Below are 22024 nucleotides of genomic sequence, written 5' to 3' on the forward strand. Positions count from 1 at the left end.
TCACAAATAAACGTAAAAGCGTGAAAAAAAGAAGAGGAAGAGAAAATGTATATTCACATGAAATTTTTTCGTCCAGAGAAGTTTGAAAGAAATATCGACTAGACGTCTGTGGAGAGATTCGTCAGCCTGGAGCGTCTCGCGCGACGAAAGCCAACCCTCCGACGAATTTCCAAGTTCCAAGTTCAGCGAAGCCAGAGTGGCGAATAAACGAAGAAACAACCGGCTGCCGGTTTATTTCTCTGGTGACGGTGTTTCCTGCTTCTCTTTTACGGTTGCCGTGCACGACGACGACGATGGCGACGTGCAAGAGATACACGCGGGCCAACTTGCCATCCGTGTGAAAAGAAAGAGAGAGAGAAAAAGCAGCGATCGTGTCGGCAGCTTTCACCCAACGGCAAGGAAGCTTTACGAGGTTCTTTCTGCTACCTCGTCGTTTGATTTTACGGGTCGTCGCCTTCTTCTTGCGACGCGAATTCGATTCAACGCGAACAGCCTATCCGGAGGCTCGCTATCGAACCGCAGGCAATTTTCCTACGGCCGTTTCAACTTCTTTTATATCTTCTCTTTCGTCTCACACCCGGTAACCGAGCTATCATCATCAGTGCCCACCAAGATCGGAAAATTATCGTGCAACTTTATTTCTTTTTCACTTCCCTTCTCCCCTCTTTTTATTTTTAGTTTATTTACCGCTGTAGATAAGGGAGAGTAAAGGCGAGATACAGGATTCTGTGTTAAGGGGATGTTCTAATATAAACCTCTGAAAAAATCGATCTTTCTCCTTTTGCAGATTTTCTTGAGGAGTATAATTTTTAGAATATAGCGAGTTAAAACATAAAATGAAACGAACTTATAGCTTTTTAAAGAATCTGAGACATATGTCACATTTTTGTGCTATTGAACGTATCATCTCCTTCGCATAATCGTACAATTTTAGCGTCTGTCTTAACGTTATAAACCACTAGCTCTAAAAATTATACAAATTAATAACAACGAGTAGTAACAGTAAAAACACTAGTAACACCTACCAGAAAAACGGCAATGTCAACAAGAAAAAGACATTGCTCCTTAAGAACAAAAATTCACATTCTCAAACAAAATATTCCTTTTTTTTTAATAAATTTTTTTGATAAACTTTAAATACATTTTTAATTCTAATAACTCCAACTCTGAATAGTAAAAGTTCCTTGTCGCATCCCTGGAAAGCTTGGATAATGGGTACACGTGACGCGATAATTTGTCCTATCATTGGAATTGCGTGGTAAAACATCGTCTAGCCGTGCTAGCAACGAAATTTTAGTTAATTCGCAGAAGACGCATCTCTCCAAGCCGATTGTCTCCACTTGGGGTCTTCGAGGGTGGATGCATCGCGTGCCCCCCGCACGAATGGTCAGCTGGACCCTCGTGCACGTAAATCACGCCACTGCCGCAGATCCAATTATCAAATTGTCCGGCACTTCAACCGAGTCAAGAGAAAACGGGCTGAAGCCGCAGAAGGAAGAGGGATGAGAATTCGGTACGAAGGCGAATTTCCAAGAAAAGAAAGAGACGAGGTAGGAAACGCGTGAAGACGAAACCGAGAAGACCAGGAAAACCGGAAAATAGGAAGAGAGAGAGAGAGAGAGAGAGAGAGAAAGAGAGAGACAGACAAACAGAAAGAGAGCGAGAAAATGAATCTAGGTTGGATTTATATAGGTTGTTCTAGAATCGCATAAGATAAATAACAATTAGAGGATGAGTTTAAAATTCTACTTGTTTACCGTGAAAGACGAGTTAATCTTACTGTAATCGCTGAATTCGTATATTTTAATTTTCCTCTCATTTAAAAAAAGAAAGATTTGCGATATTTTAAAGGAATATCTAATGTGAAATTTTGAAACGAGAAGTTACGAATACAAATAATAATTTTTTCATATTTTCCACCAATTTGAGAAGGTTTTTAACGTTAGAAAAATACAATTGTGTCATAACTGACGAGATGATTGTCACTTGTTTTAATAAATTATTCATTGTAATTACTACTTAAAAGTTACAACGATATATGAAAGTGTTTCCTTGCGCACTATTCACATCATTTCATTAAAATATGAAAAAGTACCTGATATTCGGTGTAATTTTTTAATAACTTGTTACATGCACTTCTCGCGTTGGTGTACGTGTTAGCTTGCAGTCTGTTACATTAATGGTATTTTGATATATCATAATACTATTTTCATTTGTACAAGTATTTATGAATACATATCTGCATTTGTATGGAATAAACCATTTACCATAACAAAGGTAACTGCTTCGAATACAAATGACACTGTCAATATTTTAACGAGAAAATGGTTAAGATAGGCAAAATAAACCGAACCTATATAATATTTTAACGAAGCTAACAAACTTATAAGCGTGACTATCTTCCTCGAAATATTTTGAAATACTAAATCTTTATAAATTCATCAACCTATTACATGTGGTGGCTTGTTTGTACAAATTTCCGAATTTGCATCAGTTTAAAGCATTCATAACTGTTATTTAAAGTGACAATTTAATCGGCTTTTAAGTTTATGTACGGAATGTTTCGTTAGTTTAAAATTGTTCATTATTTTAGTTACATTTACGAATGCAAGAAATTATACAAAACATTCAGAATACAAAACTGCATCTATTTGTACTTCCATTTAAGAAAAATCTCGATGAGTTTAACAGCTTTTCGTAAAAGATGATTTCGAGAAGAAACGTCTCGAAATGTCACGATGATCTTCGTTCTGAATTACTTTCTCTTGTTAGGACATACATTTGTGTATCGATAAAAGCAATTAAGAATAAATCAGACCAAAATACACGAAACACTTTTGTACATAAATGAAATTTGAATTTTGTATTCTTTTCCAACATTGAAATTTGGCTGTCTCTTATAACAATCTATTTGTAATTTTGAGCCACTATTTCGGTAACGCGCAGAGCAGACGATAGACAAGCCTAAGTGCCGTGAAATGGCCAACTAAGGGAGCAATAGATTTTGCCAGGCAAAACCACTAAAGACAGCTCGACGTTAGCAGCGAAAATTTATCACTTAAGTGACTGGAAAGCACACGAACCCTGGGGAGTATTTCGTCGTCAGATAAGGTGATAAATCGATAAGAACAACGGGCTGTAAACATCGAAGAATCGATGATGAATATGACAATGAAGAAGCAACAAAGTGATCTTCTCGGTCTTTTCATGTTTCCGGAAAATTAATATAATTTGCATATATCACAAACGTCACGTAAACTGAAGCTTTTCACAATATATACTTAAATTCTGTGTGTTCTATGAAATTACTTATGATGTATAAATTTTTGGTAAATTGTCCAAAATAGAGGTTTTAAAAATAACGCGGAAATTACCGACAGAATATATGGCTACACTAAAGTAGACCATTACAAGTAGTACAGAAAGTTCATTTTAATTTATACGAATTGACCGATGTATCAAGATTACCGTAAAACATGTAACTCGACTAATAAGATAAAGTTTTAGTTCCAATTTTATTTTTATTTGACATAATTCATTCGATATGATAAAATAGAGAAACGAAAATGTTATTTGGAAAGGGTATAATTTGTCAGTGTAACCTTGAGAATAATTAAAAATCAATAAATAAAATACGATAAAATATTCCTATTACAAAGAAATTGCTGAATTGTTATCACGAAAATTACAGTTACCGTTAAGAATAGCTTCTTCGTTGGATGATTATCTGAAAAATTCGAAACGATCAGCTTTTAGGCGACTACACAGTTCACCCTGATCCCTATCAACCCCACGAGACACGTAAACGATGCAATTTTTTGTTCTCCCCTTGGTAAGAACGTCCATGCTAATTTCCTTTTCACCTAACCACAGAGTTTCCTTGAAGTTAAGGCGACACGTGTACAGGAAAATGATTATTAGTGCCTGGAAATGCAAACCGGATGTGCGTGTGGAATGTGTACACACACACCCCCTTTGCACGCGATTCTAATGCAGACATCGTCTTAAAGACCAAGTTTAATTCAGTTACGATACACGCAATATCGTAATCGCCAGCAACAAGTAACTGGCTCTTCAACAACGGGAATTATTGAACTAGGGAAATTAAGCACGATAATTCCAGTAATATGTTGTTTGAATTTTCAGCTGTTTAAAAAAATTTTTGATTCCAGAACTACTGACAGTTAATAAATTATACATGTATCGAATGCATAGGACTTCAAATCAAAGAAATGAAAATGGAAAAGATACGAAGAAATGTATTACCTATATATTTTATAAAAAATCATTGAAATTTCAAAAAATCCACTTTCGTAGATCTATGAAATATATACGAAGAATGTCTGTGACAAATTAGTCATTTTGATCAGTTTGGTACATTTGTCGAATGTAGCAACTGACAGTTCGCTTCTAAGATGTAACGTTTGCTCTTAAACTGGTCATCATTAACATTGAATTGCTAATCCTGTAAGTATTTATATCAAACGAATATTTAAGTAGTATAAAGTAATCATTTGTCATTTAACATATAAATCCTTCAACTAAGATAAATATACTACATCGTATAGTTCAATTACAAATAAAAATTCCTTGATAACGTTGCTTTTTAAAGAAGGGTATCTACAGGAATTTCAATACGTATTTTCCTTCCTAGCGAGTCATAACATCGAAGCTTATCTGTCCTAAATGAAAAATCGAATAAACTGAAATCGTAGAACGTATAATTGGATATTAACCCTGAAAATTAATCGATATCGCGGAAATCTACTCGAGAATCGTAACAAACAAGTCCTCCTCGTGGAAATGCGTTTAATAATTTTCCAAAGACTAGGAGCGTAACATCGTTCTCGGAAGAGATATCACTTTTATCGCCTCGTAACTAACCCTGAGGTTGATAGACGTCGCCTTATTTCACCGACCACGTAGGTCATGCATATTGATTATTCAAATTTAATAGATGACTTCGCAACGCAAATGTTCTATAAGCAATGTTCGTATTTTCATTTTTATCGAGTACGATTAACACAAATTCTGATAAGATCAACGTAGACAAATTTATTAGATGTTGTTACATTCATGTATAATAGGAAAATGAGTTTGGAGTATTCGAAACATGGATAGATAACTTTACTTTCAGTGAATAGATGAAAGAGGAAACATAAAACATGATAAACATAAAAGAAGTTAGAAGACTGAAAAGTTCACGTTGTGAAATCTTAGATAAGCAATTATTGACACCGCACGCGTCATTGTTTTGCAAGAAGAGTAATACGACTCATTAACTAAAGGAATGATACGGTACAGTTTCGTAGATCTCATTTTTTAGTTAACAAACATTATGTTTAGTAAAAGTACCGTTTTGTGAAGAATTTAACAGCATAATAGGTATGAAGAATAGGTATGAAGAATAGGTATGAGAAATATGTACTTTAGTTTAAATAAACGTTTATCTAATACTTTTGTACAATAATTATTCGAATGAATTTCGTTCGGTCGAATATTTTGCCTGGATAATAATTATTGGTTATTTGTAATATATTATTCTATCTGCATATTCAAATGATTCCTCATTACGTATTCGAATAATTTATTGAAGCAACTATTCTGAAATTATCCGAATAATGATGCAAATAACTACTGACAGTTTTCAGTTCCACTTACAACATTACAGGTTGTAATATTGGAATAATTGTTAAATTTGCAAAAGTTAATTTGGATAATATGCTGCATTGAATACATCATTTGAAAACGCATTAATTATATAAACCAGGTTAAAAACAATTACGCGATAATGACTACGATACGCTAAATGATTCACTTTCCGATGCTTTTCTTTTAAATCTTTTTCGATCAAAGACTTATTTACCTATGATAAGAGACTTTATGAAAACATACTCGTCACTTGTTATTGGAACAAACTTATGCTCGATTTTGCCGAAGACTCTAGTACATGAAATTTAATAATAACATTCCTCAAATTCTTTAAAAGTTTTAAAAACATCCCGGTAAAAGAATAAAACTCGAAAATATATGATACAATTTGTATGGCAGAATAAAAAAAAAAATATCTTCATTCACTATATTAGTCTTGTGTAATTTTCTCTTAAAGAGCAGCCAAATTCTTCCCAAAATCAACACTTCTCAGCCTTTTACGGCATTGGAAAAGACGATATCGCTTATTAATCAAAACGTTGAAATGGATTTTCGTTGAATATTGTTAAATTTATTAAAGTAATCCAGCATCTTACTCGAAGTACGATAACTTGAAAGAAGAAAAAGAGGAAGGCTGGTAATCCTGACGAACACTTCGATTGGCGCAACAGGAGCGCAACAGCTTGATCTTCTTTCGGATGCAACGAATTAATCGGAACAGGCATTTAATTATCGCTTCGATAAAATGACTGGTCGCTCGTTTGTTTGCCGATTATCAAAACCGCGCTCGATAAATGTTTTAATTGTCTTCATTGTATTAAATTGCAAGCAATGATGCACTTGACCAGCCGTGTTCATCAGTCAGAGAGAAATATTATTCGCGGTTAACGGAGCCCCGGTTGCATACATTTTATAATACATAATATCGTGTTTACGTAAAACACGTGATCGTCGATTCAAGCAGCTCGTTGCTCTCTCGTCACTCCAACTCGTTCTCTCATCTGCCCTTTCTCGTTCTCTTTTTCTTTTCCTCTACGTTCAGAAAATTCACCGCGGGATTCGTTTTCGAATTGCTAACGCGTTACATAACTCGTCGATCGTTTACATTTTCTATATCAATGAGTGTAATTTGAGTCTTGACAACGGATCAGAATTTCTGATTTACGGGTTTCAAATTTTTCACCGATGTAGATTGTATTACGTTCTTCTTTGGAGCGAATCGTAATTGTAATCTTGTAATACTATCTGCTACCTTCTGAATTTTTTGTTCACTTCACGAAATATTATTAACCACGTTGCCTTAAGAAAAAAAAAAGAAATTTTGACAGAAAATTGAGATATAGACTCATACACGTTAACGTTAGAACTACCGACTTCGATATGTATGTACATGTTGTACACAGGTAATTAGAATTAAAGCGATATAATGCAAATAAGTAAATACAGTTTGTGAGATGTAAATATACTACTTTTATCATTCACTACATCTGTTACGGTCACATCAATCGATTAAAAAGTTAATGAATATTAAAGCGATAAGTGATATCAGTGCGTGATTTCAAATTTGTTAAGGTTTCGGTGACTGTATTTCCAACAGCACCGGCATAAATATGTGCCACGATAAAATTTTAATAATATAAATGATATTGAATTCCATAAACGATTTTACGAATCCTTTATGATCGCGCGAACAATAAATTTCGTTACTTTGTAACTTTCGACGGTGCGTTTTATTTTATAATGTTTTTTCCGTTTACTGCTGCGTTTTCCAAACCTCTCGATATCGCTCTTTTTAATTTCGTAAAAATCCTATCTGATCTTGCGATATTGCTCAACGTTTTTAATGAAAAATTCCATTTGCGATATAAAATTGGAAATGAAAAGGAAAATACGGCCTAACTACTTCGATTTGAAACAAAAGCTATCGAATAACCTTCGCTTCTTTTTTCAGCTCAACATTCTTCGCACATTACGATTTTCGATGCAATGATATTTTTCATATCTTTAAACGCTTAATTTTTTTTTACATATAGATAAAATAAATATAAATAGAAATAAACGATGTTATTCAAGATTTTTGCCGTTTTGCTACTGTCGTTAAATATCTCCAGTTACGCAATACTTTAAGGCGGAACATTATGCTCCAAAAAGAAGAAGCAAGCAACTTCTAGATAAAAGTCATCCACAGATAAAATGGTTTGTTTCATCATTTAAAAGATTAGACAAATACAAATAACTTAAAATTGTGTGGACTAATCGAGTGGATATATATATCGTGCACCACTATCATAACAACTTCATTTCTTTCATTTCCTCGTTCGTAGAATGCGAAATCGCTAAATGTTTCCAATAAAAGTTGTATCACTCTCCGCATGAAATTTTTTTAATATCCTGCCACTTGTTGCGGATAGACTCGAAAAGAATCGTTTTCCGAATAACAATCTCGGAAAAACAATTTCAGCCAGCGAAGAAGGAACACGTTGTACACGATTTAACGCCTTGAAACATTTAGCTTGGAAGTTTATCGGCAACGCGCATTTCCATAGCGGGTGAAACGTTCGATCGCACGACAATAATTTTTAGCCCCGAGAAACGCCTCGAGAAAAGCGTCGGAATTGGGGGAAAAAAGCAACAACAAAAAGAGCAGGCAGAAAAAACAGAGAAAAGTAATAGCAGTCGCGGTCAACGGATTTACCGGGTTCCCAAAAAATAAGCGCACGAGGAGGCCTCTCTTTCCCTCGGGGAACGACAATTGAATCAATTTAGAGGGCGGTTTTGATAGGCCGTACGACATGTGAACGCGTTACACGGCAGGTGTTTTGAAATATTACGCCGGTGTTACGCCAATTATCGTCGACAGCTCGCAGAAAAAAAATGCGATCGGCTGTTACGACTCACGTCAGATCGCGATTTTTTTCGCGGTATAGGTCGTATTAGACGATATATTGACATAAGTATTAGATCGTAGTATAATAAACTTGTTACGTATTTGTTTATCTAAAAATATCAACGAGATTGTTATTTTTATATTGTAAAATCCGCTTAATCCACGATATACGTATTATTTCCTTTCACTGTTATTTGATAGTGGATTAAGTAATTTTTGTGATTTTATTATTCGAAAGTTTTCGTTCTTTGAAATAATTTCAGACAATAAAAAATTTAGCACTTTTAGCTTCCACTACTATGGTATAGTTTAATAGCATGAAAACTGAAAACGAGAAAAACGATACGTATGCGTGGTGAAGTACGTACTTGCATTTTCAAGTGTTCTTGTTGACTTAACTGCAACTGTCTATTCGAGTGAGAATGCGTAAATGTTTGGAAGCTGATGAAGAGCATTTTGAACATCTATTACAATATTTTGACGATGTTGAACATGTAGTAAGTAGCAATGGTAACAGATACCCTTTTTTTTACATGCATTTCGTCAGCAAGGAATGGATTAAAATCATTAAAATCAGTTGAGAGTGGAGTAATAATATTTGTCGTTGAATTCGACTTGTCGAGTTTGTCGAATCGTAATATTTGTTTTTCTATGCCCTACATGATTATGCCCTAAAAGATGAAAATGATAATGAGAAGTTTCCCTATCTAGAAATATTTCGTTTGTCACAAAGAAATGGCTTTTTTTAATCATAAAACTTCTAAGAAACTAGTTCCGTGATAATTACAAAATTAATTTTAGATCATAAAAATTCCATAACATTTTAGTCTTTCGCATAGTACTTCATCCTCTCTAAATAATTTAATGAGAACGAGATAACTTGTATTTATTTTCAATTTTAATGATAACGAGTTTTCTGTTCTTTTTTTAACTACTTAAATTTATTTACTTCTATTTATAGTTCCTTCACTGCGCTTGAAAATCATTGTGCATAAGATTTCATCAAAAGGATATGACAAATAAAACTTTATCTTTGAGAATGATACAGATTGCCTTTAAAAGAAATATGATTAAATAATGTGTTTACAGTGGTATAAAATAATTATCTTATAGTTAAACAATAATTACTCGCAACTCGTAATTAAAATATACAATGTAATATTAATTAATAAATACAAATGAATGCAACTGTTTATCCTGCTTATTTTGTCGAAAGCGATGATTTTGAAAGTTCATCTATCGATATATACACGTGGCTATATGTATTTCCTGTTTATTCAAAATTTTCATGTAATAATAAACATACTTACTATCTCACATTGATTCCATATTCATTTTTATACGTTATTTACAAAATGTAAAAATATTATTTACATATTATAAATTAAAAAACTATAATGGATAATAAACTTCGACGATTTTAACATTTCAAAATGATATACATTTTGAATCAATAAAGTAATTCATTTTTATAAAATGTACAGAACTTTTCATAAGGATTGCTTGTTTATGCAATTTACTAAATTAAGAAGAAAATTAGTAATTATTAAATTCTTTATCAAAGCGGTTATTATTTGATCGTATGAAACTTTATTATTTTCGATTCATAGAATCTGCAGTTTATCGATGATTCAGAAGTCAATGCGACGAGAAATTTTTATAAAAAGGGGAAAAAGAAAATAAACGGAATCTTTTTCGAGGCATTGTCAAAATAAAAAAAGGAAGATCTGGAAATGTGAGTACAAAAATTTGTCGAGCACATAGAACTCTTACATAAAGTTTCAATATTGTCCTGGTTAACAACAAACAGAATAATGAATACACAACGTCGTGCAAAATTCAATCATACAAATTAACTGCTTGCATCAATTTCGTTTACCTTGTAACCCAGTCGAATCGCTCGATTCGATCGAACAACTGGTGAAAACGCCAAGTGTTTGTTATACTTTCAAATTATGCTATTTCCTGAAAATGTTGGTGACCAGCGATCGACGTATTAATGACGTTCTGGAAACACGACATAAAAGTTTCATTTTGGGAATAACGATCGTATCGCAATTCTGGAAGTTAGTAACAACTCGACGATTAATTTAAAACAATAACGATTACTATACTTTGATTATTCTATGTACTTTTAAGTTATCTAAATGACATGAATTCTTCTTTCACGTAAAAGGAAACGTACGAGTATCATACATACGTACATGTAACTTTAAAAATGGAACACTTTGATAAAGATACCTTGGAAGTTTGAGATTCGATTTTTCAATAAATTTATTGAATGTGAATAATCGGAAAATGTTTCATTAATAGAAAACTCGTTTGTGTTACATTCGTGTTTTTGTAACTCTTCTATTTCTATACACGTGAATAAAATTTCTGTCAAGATATATCTTTTACGAAGAAAAATAATATTTTAATATTGTAGGTATATTGTGATTACAATAACTTTGCAAAAAAATGTAAATTTCTATTTCTTATTATAATTTATTATACTATCTCGTTATCTATTATTGCAATGTGATAATATCCATTGTTACTAATGTCAATTGAACTTTAATTATAGATTTACAAGCATATCTAATTATAAGTTTATTAATTTGGAAATAAACACTTACAAGATAAAAATTATGAACAGAGATTACAATCGAATTTCTTGGAAGAAAATGATAAATTGGCAGCAAAACAACGATCTTTAGAAAAATAATTATTTTATCAAGATAAGAAACGACAGGGGGTTTGTTCTTCTCTCTCGTGGATTTCTGCGAAACAGGAAGGCTTGCGCAATATGTTTGTCCAATACGGTGTTTACCTTGCAGTCGGTGAATCTCGATAAAATGCAGTGGTATCCGTGACGATCACAAATAGAGTTTGATGATTCGTCAAGGTGTCCCGTCCAAATAGAAAAAATATTATCTACAGATTTGTCGGATCATATAAATATCAAAGTTATAACAAATATGCTCAGACGTTACAAGCTACATGAAAGAGACTGAAAGCTGAATTTAAGAAAGGTAAGTTTTAAGTTTGTATATCAGATATACTTAATTTGTTTCAAACAAACAAATACAACCTTATAATTACGCTTCATTGTATGATATTTTGCAGTTTCTATATTTGTGGAATCATATCGAGTGATTAAAATGAGAGTACTGTTCGTAATTCTCTTCATTTGCTTACTGGCCATTTCAGCCATTACGGGTTGCAGACCAGCAGGTGCACTAGTAAGTAAATTTGCTAACGATGAAAATTAAACTTAAGAGTACCAATTTTGTTATTATATTAAACTAAGTAAAACTGTTTCAGTTGTTTGAATCCGCCAATTAGGGCTAGGCTTAATTTGAATCTGTTATTTCATTCGAATTGAAATATCTTTTCAAATTTCAGTTAGAATTGAGATTCTCTTAATTATTCTTTGTAACGAACAACACTTGTTAGATAGCATAATGTTTTTTACAATTTAGTGTATCGCTGATACTGGATCATTTAATTTTCATTAATCAGCTCTTATTAGTCAAGTTACTTCCAATTGCTTGAATTCAAGTAGTTTGGAATTACACTACCCTTTTCCTTCTATTTATTTATTTCAATATCGATTACAGTGATTATTCGTGCAAATAGTAATATACATGTACTTGTTACTTTACCTGACTTGAGATATTATTTTTACTTTATAGAACTATTGAAAAAATGTGTTTCTATTATTAATAATTAATAGGGAAAAAATTTTCTAGCAAATTAAGAAAAAATTGAATCCCGAAAGGGTAAAATTTAAGTAATTTTAATTCATACAACTTGATTCGTACAAATAAAAGCTTAAATTCAAGTTTCTCGAATTCAAATAATTTGACTAATCTGAATAACGATTGATTCTATGCGAATAATTTTCCAATCCAATAGCTATACGTAATGTAGCCAGATATTTCTTTTAGAGACCAACGAAACTTATGCATCGTCTGGGAACTTTTCCAAATTTTTGTCACGCGTCAATTGGCTCGTTCGTATGGCTAATCATCGGGTATAATTTGTCGTAGTGCTCTGATGACAAAGATTGCTGTCAACCGTTGATATGCAACCCATGGGCTCGCCGATGCACCAAGAAAATGGGTCCGCCTTCACCACTAGAATTGAAAAATTAGCTACAAGATCAAGCCGCGCACGTGTTCTGGCCCGGCAATGAATCATCTTTCGATTGATATCAATGTTATTTCGTTTGTCTACGAATCTAGTTAGATACTCGTCATATTTAGAATCTTAAAGTTGAATTTATTTTCCTCTATATTAATATATGTATAATAAATATAAGATACATTTGTGCTAAATTTATTGTTCCTTAATTTTCCTTATCTAAGGTCCTATATCTTTTTCTATTTATTAAACAGATAAATTTATGTACGGTATAATTTGTAAATAAATTACGGAACTGCTCTGACTAAATTAATATTATTAATAAAATTTGATGATAAATGTATACAGTGGTTACAAAAAGTATTTACACACCATTGTATTTATAGTACTATTTACTACATACTAATTAATAATGAATTGAAATATACGTAATACAAAAAATAACATACGCAAATGATAAAACGAAAGAATCTATTATATCTACACTGTATGTATTAAGATTCGCAAGAAATTATTGAACTTCTTATAACAATACGACAATAACATTCCACGATAACATGAATGACTCAACCTCGATCGACTATGTCGACCGTATAAATACACGAAACTACCTATTACACGACAGTTTGAAGCGTACTTCGACGCTGGAAGCACCCAGATAGAAGTTAGTATATTTCTTTATACTGTAAAATTATTTGTGATCTGAAACATCAAATTATTATTATTTCACTGCAATTATCTACTTTGAATAAAAATCTCAAAATATGGAAATATTTTCTAATTTGCTGTTTCCGTTCACACATACTGTAAATTTCACTGTAATTAAATTTTAAAAGAATACATAACTTGAATTAATATCTACAACAAATATAATAGAATAAATATTTTATAACTTTTCTTTCAAACATATTTCGTTCATGTTAAGTTCAACTTTTACGTTGAATTTCACCTGAATTCTACACAAATCATTCTTTAATTTTATATAGCACCTTAGTATCAAATTGTATTAAATACACGCACATATATATTATATCCATATTAAAACTATAGTGGAAAATATATAAAGTGGAAAATATATAAAGTTATATTCCAGCCTTAATATATAAAATTATACTCGTTTTCTAGAAAGCTCCTCAATTAGTATTATTCATATAAATATGTGCCATAACTAGCATTCATACTGTCAATGTTAATCGCATTTTTAGTCCAAAATATTGATAAATTGTATTTTTAACGAAACAGAAAATTCCAGGACCCGATAATCTGAAAGAAAATGATTTAAACAAATGTTTCATACTGGAAGGAATTAAAAATTTACATTATATCTATTTTGTCGCTTTGAATCGTATCGAATCTCTGTTCTGTGAAACATAATTATTAAATTTTTGAGGAATAATCGCAGAACCTGCTCAACCATACGTAATAGAAGTAATGTTTCAATTTCACTGCACATTTTGTATAGCGCAAGTATAACAGCAAAAACGAATGTAATGGTGAATTTTTATGAGCTATGCGCAATCGGACGGAATTCAACGTGAAATATGAGAAAAGTTTGCAGTTATGTTCACAACGCTTCTGTTATGTTTTTCCTATTAGATCTCTGTATAGAAATATATATAATTAGCACGAAACGTTTATAAATAAGGAGAATAATCATGAATAATAGACAATTTGTTTATTAAGCCTAATTAAAATATTTATTCAATTTCTTCTACGTATCATATTTTCCTAATTTCTATGCTTACAGTAATCTTTAATTATATCAAGTTCTTTTCAATAATTATTGCAGCTTCGATAGCTATTGAAATGCGATTTCTGCTGCCCATGTTGTTTATGGCAGTTTGTACTGCGGTGCTATCGACTCAATCGGAAGAAACCGGCACTTGCAGCCCTTGGAATGGAATGGTACGTGCAACAGGCATAAAACTTATAAAGTACAAAAAGAAGTACTTTTCTTTATAGAATATATTAATTTCAAGGTATTTCATTTATACCTATAAATTATTTTCCTTTGTATTCCCTAAATTGTCCTAGAAATTATAGACATTTCTGTTGTTTAAATCAGAGGAATCACGTAATTTTATATCAGATTCAATACTAATAAAAAGAAAGTTACTTATGTGTTGAAAAACTGAAAAAATTTGTAAAATGAAATATACATAATATCGGATATCGATATTGAAGATTATATTTTCTTTTTTTATACGGTACAATATTTTTGCTTGTAGTATCTTGAAAAGTGTATGTGCATAACGTTATTCTTTACATATCACAGTGACACATTTTATTTTTGTGACATTTAGATCGTCGCTGACGCTTACTTAAAGACAACTTATAGTATTACAACCTAACATCACTTACATGACATATAAGAGTATAACAAATGTAAAATACCTTGAACTTTATTCTACAAACTATTAAAAAAGAGTCATATACGACTTTTCCTTTGCAGCTAGTAATTTTTAAGTATACCTAATGCAGTGTGTACGGTTTATCGTTTAATCTTAAACGATTCTGTAGATACAACTTCGCCACAGTGTCGCTAATATGAAATAACAAAATACATAATAATATATCTCTCGTGCATATTGATGATACACTTCTACAATGATATCTTCCACTTGTTCGAAGATAATAGTCAAGATCTTTTATTATCTAAGATTTTAACCCATATTTATTTTGTTTACAGGTTAATAAAGCATTTACGTTGTATGTAATTTTGTGATAACACACTAAGCGTTATTTTACGACAATGTTTAAATAATTTCGTAGAAAATATGACAATAACCTAAAGACAAGGTTGATGCCTTACTAAGTTTCATACTAAGAAAAATAGTTTTTCTTTGTCATCTTCTTTTTTCATTTTTGGTATTAGTAGACTTCTTTTAATAATTATGTATACAGTAATATTTAACACGAGCAAAAAACGTGCAACTATCCAATTGGCGATGTTAAAATTCTGTTATGAGTATGAAATATGCACATATACAAGTAAATGTTATATTCATATATATATGAAAAATTATATAACTTTTATCGAAAATTTGTACTATGAAACTTCGCAATTCGAGTTTGTATAAAGCTTGAATTTCAATATATTTATTATACAATGAATATCGATATATTAAACATATAAAATATCAAGTACAGTTTAGTTATCGTAACTCTAAGTCTTAACATAATTTTTAGCATTGAATATTCTATTATTTTGTATTTCTGATTTTAGTGTACAGTGTCTGAAGATTGTTGTCGCCATCTTGTTTGCCTTACATATGCAGCTAAATGTGTGCCAAATTTAGTGTATATTCCAGGACAAGACAAAAGACCTATTGGAAATGGACCATTTCCTCCTGGTTATCCAAGCGATTGAGTACTATGTAAAATTATTTACGTTTTCGCTTTTCCCCTTAAACTCTTTATTTATCCATAACAAAAAAGATACTTTAACATGTTTCATTTTTGTTTAATAAATTTTGATGCCTTTTAACAAATCGTATAAATATGTATCCTCGTTCGAATTGAACATTCCTTATTGTATAAAAAGAAAACAAGCAATAAAATACTTAAAAATATCAATACATATTTCCTCGTCTTCGTTGTTACTATAATAGCTGAATCATATGGAACCGTGAATCAACGGCTAAAAAGAAATAAGTGACTGATAAAAATATCTGCTGATAGCAACGCAAAAGTAATATTAAGATAAGAAATACTTCTCACAGAAATTTTTTTTTGTAAAACGTTTCAATTTTCACTTGTCCTATGCGAAGGTTCATTGTGATATCAGTTTCATCATATCACGAGTCTTATTTCTGACTGTTAGCATACGTTGTTATTTAAATAAACGAAAAATTATCACTGCTCGTTTATATTACATATAACATAGCAACATAATTTGAAACTTCATCCGTTCCTGCGGATATTGCGTAGAAAATGTCAAAGTTTTCAAATGACCTAATCTTTTGACAGTTTAGTGGTAGTATCATCGTAACGATAAGTAAACGAAATTGTATAACAAACAAACAACGAGATGCGTTAAAAAATTTTTAATTTTGAAATTGCAAAGTTGTGACGTTGTATGGTGATGTTTTTCAAAAGCAGATTTACCAAGGAGGGAAAGAAAGCTACGGTTGCGGCGCGCCGGCTCGTTGTACGTGAAATTCAGTGACGTTAAAAGAAACAAAAAAAAAAAAAAAAAAAAAAAAGCGAAAGAAAGGAAAAGAGAAATAATCGACGTTTTCACTTGGCTACCGTCTACGGATAAAAGGACAATATTACCGGATGATTCGGTTTTCTTTCCTGTTGTTTCCTATTAAGCGAATTAAAGAACAAGAGGGCTTTGTCGGGAGATCAATGGAATGTATAAAGCCTGCAATATGCAGTCGATGGAATATCGGCGCAGAAAGCAAAAAGTGCTCGACCATTTCATAGCGACGAATGGAAAAAGAATGTTCGCAGTGACTGCCTCTTTTCAATTGTTATACAGTTTAGAGTATAATCGGAGTGAATTATAATTGTAGGAAAAATAGTACGGCAGGTTTTGACTTCCTCGAATTTGCCGAGATACAAACTAAATAACAGGTCCAGAACAATCTTCAGTTACTATAAGTTAATAGGTGACCTTTTCCTTCTTTATTTTCTATTTTCTTTTCCTTTTCTTTTTTTCTTTTTTGTTAACGCAGAAAGGAAAAGAAGGATTTGTACATACGACAGAACGATTGAACTCGAAGATAGAGATCGAAAGTAATGTTTCATTGTTTACGCTCATGCAGTATATTGTGAAATTGAAAAATGAAATCTGTTAGCAACAAAGACAACGGATTTCCCTATTTTATCTTCCTTGTTATTTTTATTCGCGCTTAGCCAGCAATTTATATTCTCCAAACGTTATCTGTTCAATTAATTCTTTTTCTCTTCCCTTTCTTCTTTCTTTTTTTTTGGAGAGGAATAATTGTAAAGCATTACTTTATGCGCTCTTAATACTTTACTGATGTAAGGTCCTATGAATGTTTTACAGATAACCAGAAAAAAAGAGATAAAAATATACTTGTTGCACGTATACACGTTGTGTACATTCAACTTTCAAGGACGAACTGTATCACGTATTTTCCATTTCCGACAGACTTCTTAGTTTTCCCATCGTATCTGTTTTGGAAAGTATGACGAAATATGTTGAAAGACAGTTATATACATGTTATAGTTATATACATGCAATCTACATAACAATTATAACTAAAAGATAAAAATTTGCTCATTATTAATTATAATTTTGTATTATACTTATCTTCTATTATCTTCTAAATACGTAATTGTAGTTAGTCACTTAAAACATATAAATTAACACGGATTAAAACATGTAAATATTAATATAATTGAATACTTATAATTTTAATTTAACCAATTTAAATTTAATATCTATAATTAAATTAATTAATAATGATGTAGCAAACCTACTCGATTAATCTCTCAGTAATAAGTTTTAACACAATTTTCCAACCATGTTGTTTTAATATAATATATATAACAGTTCTAAATGACATAATTGCATTTCACGAAATCCTACAATAAAAATTCCAAATTTCCTCCAACAAATAGGTCAGAGAGAGGAAAGAAAGTAAGACGTGGAAAATTCATTCAGTAGCTAAGCTAATCGAAAGAACTCATCAGTGTAATAAAAAGCGAAACAACTGCACAAACATTTCTTAAAACTGAATCACGTGTACTTGCAAGAAATATAACATTTCTCGCTATTACCCAGCACTCTTCCAGCTACGCACACGTGCCGCATACTGTATGTGTAATACACGACTTAAACAGAGGTTAGAGTGACGTGATGTTGCGGTATAAAAGCGTAGTATATTTCAAGTTGAGAAATCAGTTAAGGTCGAACTCTTGAGACGTTAGCTGTGAAGAAAGAGCCGTGAAATCGCTCCTACAGATCAAGTCACTTCTGGTGAGTAGAATTGCGCAGTTTCTTCGTGAAGCACAAATTACTTCTGAATAGCTGGCAACAACTTGTTTTTAAGCTGATCATCGTGAAAAAGTGTTGGAAAATAATATAATTACAGTTACAGATTTCACGTATAAACCGTTTTTCAGTGATTGGTTCTAAATAATTTTAGATGGTGAAACATTTGAATATATGATTTGGAGTGAATAAATATCAAGAGAATATAGAAAATCGTATGAAGTGTACGAAGTGTAAATATGAGTGTATCGTAAACGTCAAACTTTCTCAAATTTCTCGAGCTCTTCAAAGAGACGAAAACGTTCGACAGCATGTTTTCCAAGTGACTTCTTCTCGATGCGTTAACTTGGTCGTGCATTGAACTTTGAACGCCTGTTGTCACGTATTGTTGTTATTTTAGTACGTTATTCATCTCGTCATTGTACACGCAACTATCGAGATAGTTATCTTTTTCCAAATCAAACGCTATGATTATAAACGTATTATTAACGATCTGGAAAAATAAAAATAAAATTGGCAAATTAGGAAAGAAGACAATTTTAAACTGACTATATTGCTGCTATCGATTAAATTAAAAATATTACTCTTTTAACGAAAAAAGATTCCAGACACGTCGATAACAGAATTGTGTATTCGCATAATTTACATAAAAAGTGACGTAATAAAAAAACTCGAACAGATAAAGATAATAAATTCGTAACTCGTCAGTAAGTTATTTTGCAGAGGAAGGCCAAAACAATGTGTTTATTATTTCATGTCCATTATAAAGCACGAAAGAATTCTGTCACACTAAATACGCGACAACCACTTGGCGAAGTAGATTGATGCCGTACACGGTTGGCCGTGGCCATATACTTTAGTCACTCTGATCGCTATTCAAGAACGAGTCAGGTCAGTAGTTAATGACTCATTCACGGACACCTGTGTACATCCTTCCTGCGCAGAACTCATACATATGCCCGGTCGCTTGCGTAATGAGCTAGAATGTTATGAATCTGAGTCCGACCTTCGCAGGAGAGCGTCTTTCACAGATCTATTCAGACGAGATATAATTGAGTTAAGAAGTATCTTTCTCTTGATATATTCCGGTTCGTTTTGAATTTCTTCTAAAGATAAATGCCCCGAATTTAACAAAAAAAGCAAGTGTTCGTTAAAAAATGTTCGTTACAAACGAAAATAAAAAGCAAAATGATAGTTCGATGGGAAACAATAAAATTCCTAGTGCTATACGAGATTAAAAAATTGAACAACAAGAAATGAATTGCATTGCAAGATGGAAAGAGAAAGTGATACAATTTTTTCTCATTTACAGCGTGAAAATACATCGCAAAATGTCCAAGTTTATGCTATTCGTTTGCGTCGTTTTGCTGGCTACAACCGTCATTACGGCCGTCCCCAGCTCCTGCGGTAGACACGGTGACCCCGTAAGTTAAAAAGTTATTTTGTTATTTCTCTGAATGTCCACCAACAAAATGATGTAACGTTGGTTCGTTGTCAACACGTTCAGTACCGTGAGAAAAATTTCGAAATTTAAAACGATATTAGAAATTTATATTCGAATATTTAATTGTCCTGATTCTCGACATACTCTGCCTTCCATTTTCCTTCAACAGTAGATAAAACAATATCTTTGTGTTTCATTGAATGAAACTATCACTTTGTAAACGTGTTGATCATCAGAAACGTTCGACGTCAGCTTGACACACAGGTCATAAAGAGGACCAGACGTAAAAATAATAACAGGGTTACGCGAAGCAGTTCCGCTAATTAGAGTCTCGTGGACGATGAGAGCCTAAAATAGAATTTTAAAGCAGCCGTAATAATATGCAGCCAGAGCTGCACAATGTCATTTATACCAGCTGATAAATTCGCTAACGCGAATTTATTTCTTCATTTCAGTGCGTTTCCAACAGAGACTGTTGCACTAACACAAAGTGTCACATATACGCTAACAGATGTCAAGTACAGATCACGGAAGAAGACCTGATGGCTGCACGTGAAAAGATCCTTGGCCGGAAAGGGAAGGATTATTAAGTAATTAGCCATTTCAACGTTGAGCATATATCAATCAAAGTCTCCCATTGAATCAAATCAACGTTCAAAACCGATTAATACCTATGCCTCGAAGTTAATGTTTACCTAGAAACAAACAACAGCGCATGATTCATGCAACAGATGTAAATATGTGAAACAAATAAATGAAATAAATCGTACATACAAGCAAGTCTAAAATTACATTCACGTATTTTTTAACGACTATCGTAATTATATTGTTGAGATTTGTTTACAGTTATCTATTGCAAACGTATACTTAATACAAAATTAGCGTACATCATGAACAATGATTTTATACTTAGAATCAGTGCTAAAGATTGTCTTATTAAATAATATAGCTTATTAGTATAATCAACAATTGACTGTTCAAATAATAATGTATGCAAAATGTATGTTTGCAATGACTATCTTGTAATTTCTATATACATTTTCAGATTGGTTTCAAATGTGATTAATATAATCATGACAGTCGTGTTTCATTACAATATTAATAAAATTTCGAAATAATTTTATATGGCAAATGTAATATATTAAAAGTTTTTTATGTTAAGTGTCCAACTATTTCCAGGAGCCACTGTATTTGAATTAATCTCCGAATTGACTTTACTTTTGTCAAGGTTCGCCTTAGAAAAATTAGCATTTATCTTTTAATTTCGATGTCCACATTCGATCGAATGTGTGACGATAGAGCGTTACGTGTAAAAACGAACGAGCTGTGGAACATAGCGTAGATGGAATTTCCATTCGACGAAGAGGTCACGATTATTAGGCTGACGATTATTATTATCAGCTAATACGAGATTATTGTGCTTCGTTTCTGACGCAGGAAAGTTGCACGCAAGATAATATCCGCGTAACTTGTGGCAGCGGCAGAAATGCGATTGTTATGAAATAAAATTCCGCTAATTTTATACGAAACCGTTCGAACAGCGTGTGGTTACTAGGAAGATAAACATTTTAGAAAATTATATGCGATCAAGCATGTAATTGCACGGTGCCCGCTGGAAAATTAAGCGGCACGGCGTTCGATTGCGCTACATGCTGTATCGCTTTATCGCGCGTATCGCATCGCGTTTCGAACTTACTATCGCCTTTAAATTCGCTATCTTCGACGACATTACCATTGTTCGTTCGAAACGTATAGTAAGCTAGGATTATTTGAGTCACCTAAGCTTCAATATCTTAAAACTTTATTTTCAGCTTTATACAGAGTAATCGAACTTGTTGTATATTATGAGACACCGTTAGTTTTAGGATAACGACGACAAGATGAGAAAATATCGTGCAAGTACTTTAAACTCGGCAAAAAGTATTTCTTGAAAAATAATTAGAGT

At 32.2% G+C, this 22024-nt stretch overlaps 2 protein-coding genes and 1 long non-coding RNA gene across 4 annotated transcripts; all 3 read left to right on the forward strand.

The window, feature by feature from the left end:
* The first annotated feature begins 11531 nt into the window (after positions 1 to 11531).
* Positions 11532 to 12861, forward strand: LOC105680709. The gene is made up of 3 exons (XR_001102249.3): positions 11532 to 11553; positions 11648 to 11763; positions 12574 to 12861. It is a non-coding gene; the product is annotated as an uncharacterized LOC105680709 (long non-coding RNA).
* Positions 12862 to 13282: 421 nt separating this feature from the next.
* Positions 13283 to 17928, forward strand: LOC112212777. Of its 2 annotated transcripts, none has more exons than XR_004461635.1 (4): positions 13283 to 13331; positions 14457 to 14572; positions 15894 to 16817; positions 17685 to 17928. XR_004461635.1 is itself a non-coding variant. In XM_024367321.2 (4 exons), exons 2-3 carry the CDS (start codon positions 14474 to 14476, stop codon positions 16035 to 16037), a joined length of 243 nt encoding a protein of 80 aa, XP_024223089.1. In that variant the 5' UTR covers positions 13283 to 13331; positions 14457 to 14473; the 3' UTR covers positions 16038 to 16044; positions 17685 to 17928. The 2 variants fall into 2 exon arrangements, 1 of the variants encoding a protein (XP_024223089.1); XM_024367321.2 differs by having other exon boundaries at positions 15894 to 16044.
* Positions 17929 to 18468: 540 nt separating this feature from the next.
* On the forward strand, positions 18469 to 20860 carry LOC105680721 (omega-conotoxin-like protein 1). The gene is made up of 3 exons (XM_012385203.3): positions 18469 to 18620; positions 19948 to 20059; positions 20535 to 20860. The coding sequence occupies exons 2-3, from the start codon at positions 19967 to 19969 to the stop codon at positions 20667 to 20669; spliced, it is 228 nt and encodes a 75-aa protein (XP_012240626.1). The 5' UTR covers positions 18469 to 18620; positions 19948 to 19966; the 3' UTR covers positions 20670 to 20860.
* Positions 20861 to 22024: the final 1164 nt, after the last annotated feature.

Source organism: Bombus impatiens, unplaced genomic scaffold, assembly GCF_000188095.3.
Source record: "Bombus impatiens unplaced genomic scaffold, BIMP_2.2 scf_0318, whole genome shotgun sequence".
Taxonomy (NCBI): Eukaryota; Metazoa; Arthropoda; class Insecta; order Hymenoptera; family Apidae; genus Bombus; species Bombus impatiens.

What these genes read in the sequence shown, in the direction of transcription:
- LOC105680721 (XM_012385203.3), top strand. Translation starts at nt 19,967, where the DNA reads ATGTCCAAGTTTATGCTATTCGTTTGCGTCGTTTTGCTGGCTACAACC. An exon ending in GCGGTAGACACGGTGACCCC is followed by an intron (nt 20,060 to 20,534) that starts GTAAGTTAAAAA and finishes TCTTCATTTCAG; the next exon opens with TGCGTTTCCAACAGAGACTG.
- LOC112212777 (XM_024367321.2), top strand. Translation starts at nt 14,474, where the DNA reads ATGCGATTTCTGCTGCCCATGTTGTTTATGGCAGTTTGTACTGCGGTG. An exon ending in GCAGCCCTTGGAATGGAATG is followed by an intron (nt 14,573 to 15,893) that starts GTACGTGCAACA and finishes TTCTGATTTTAG; the next exon opens with TGTACAGTGTCTGAAGATTG.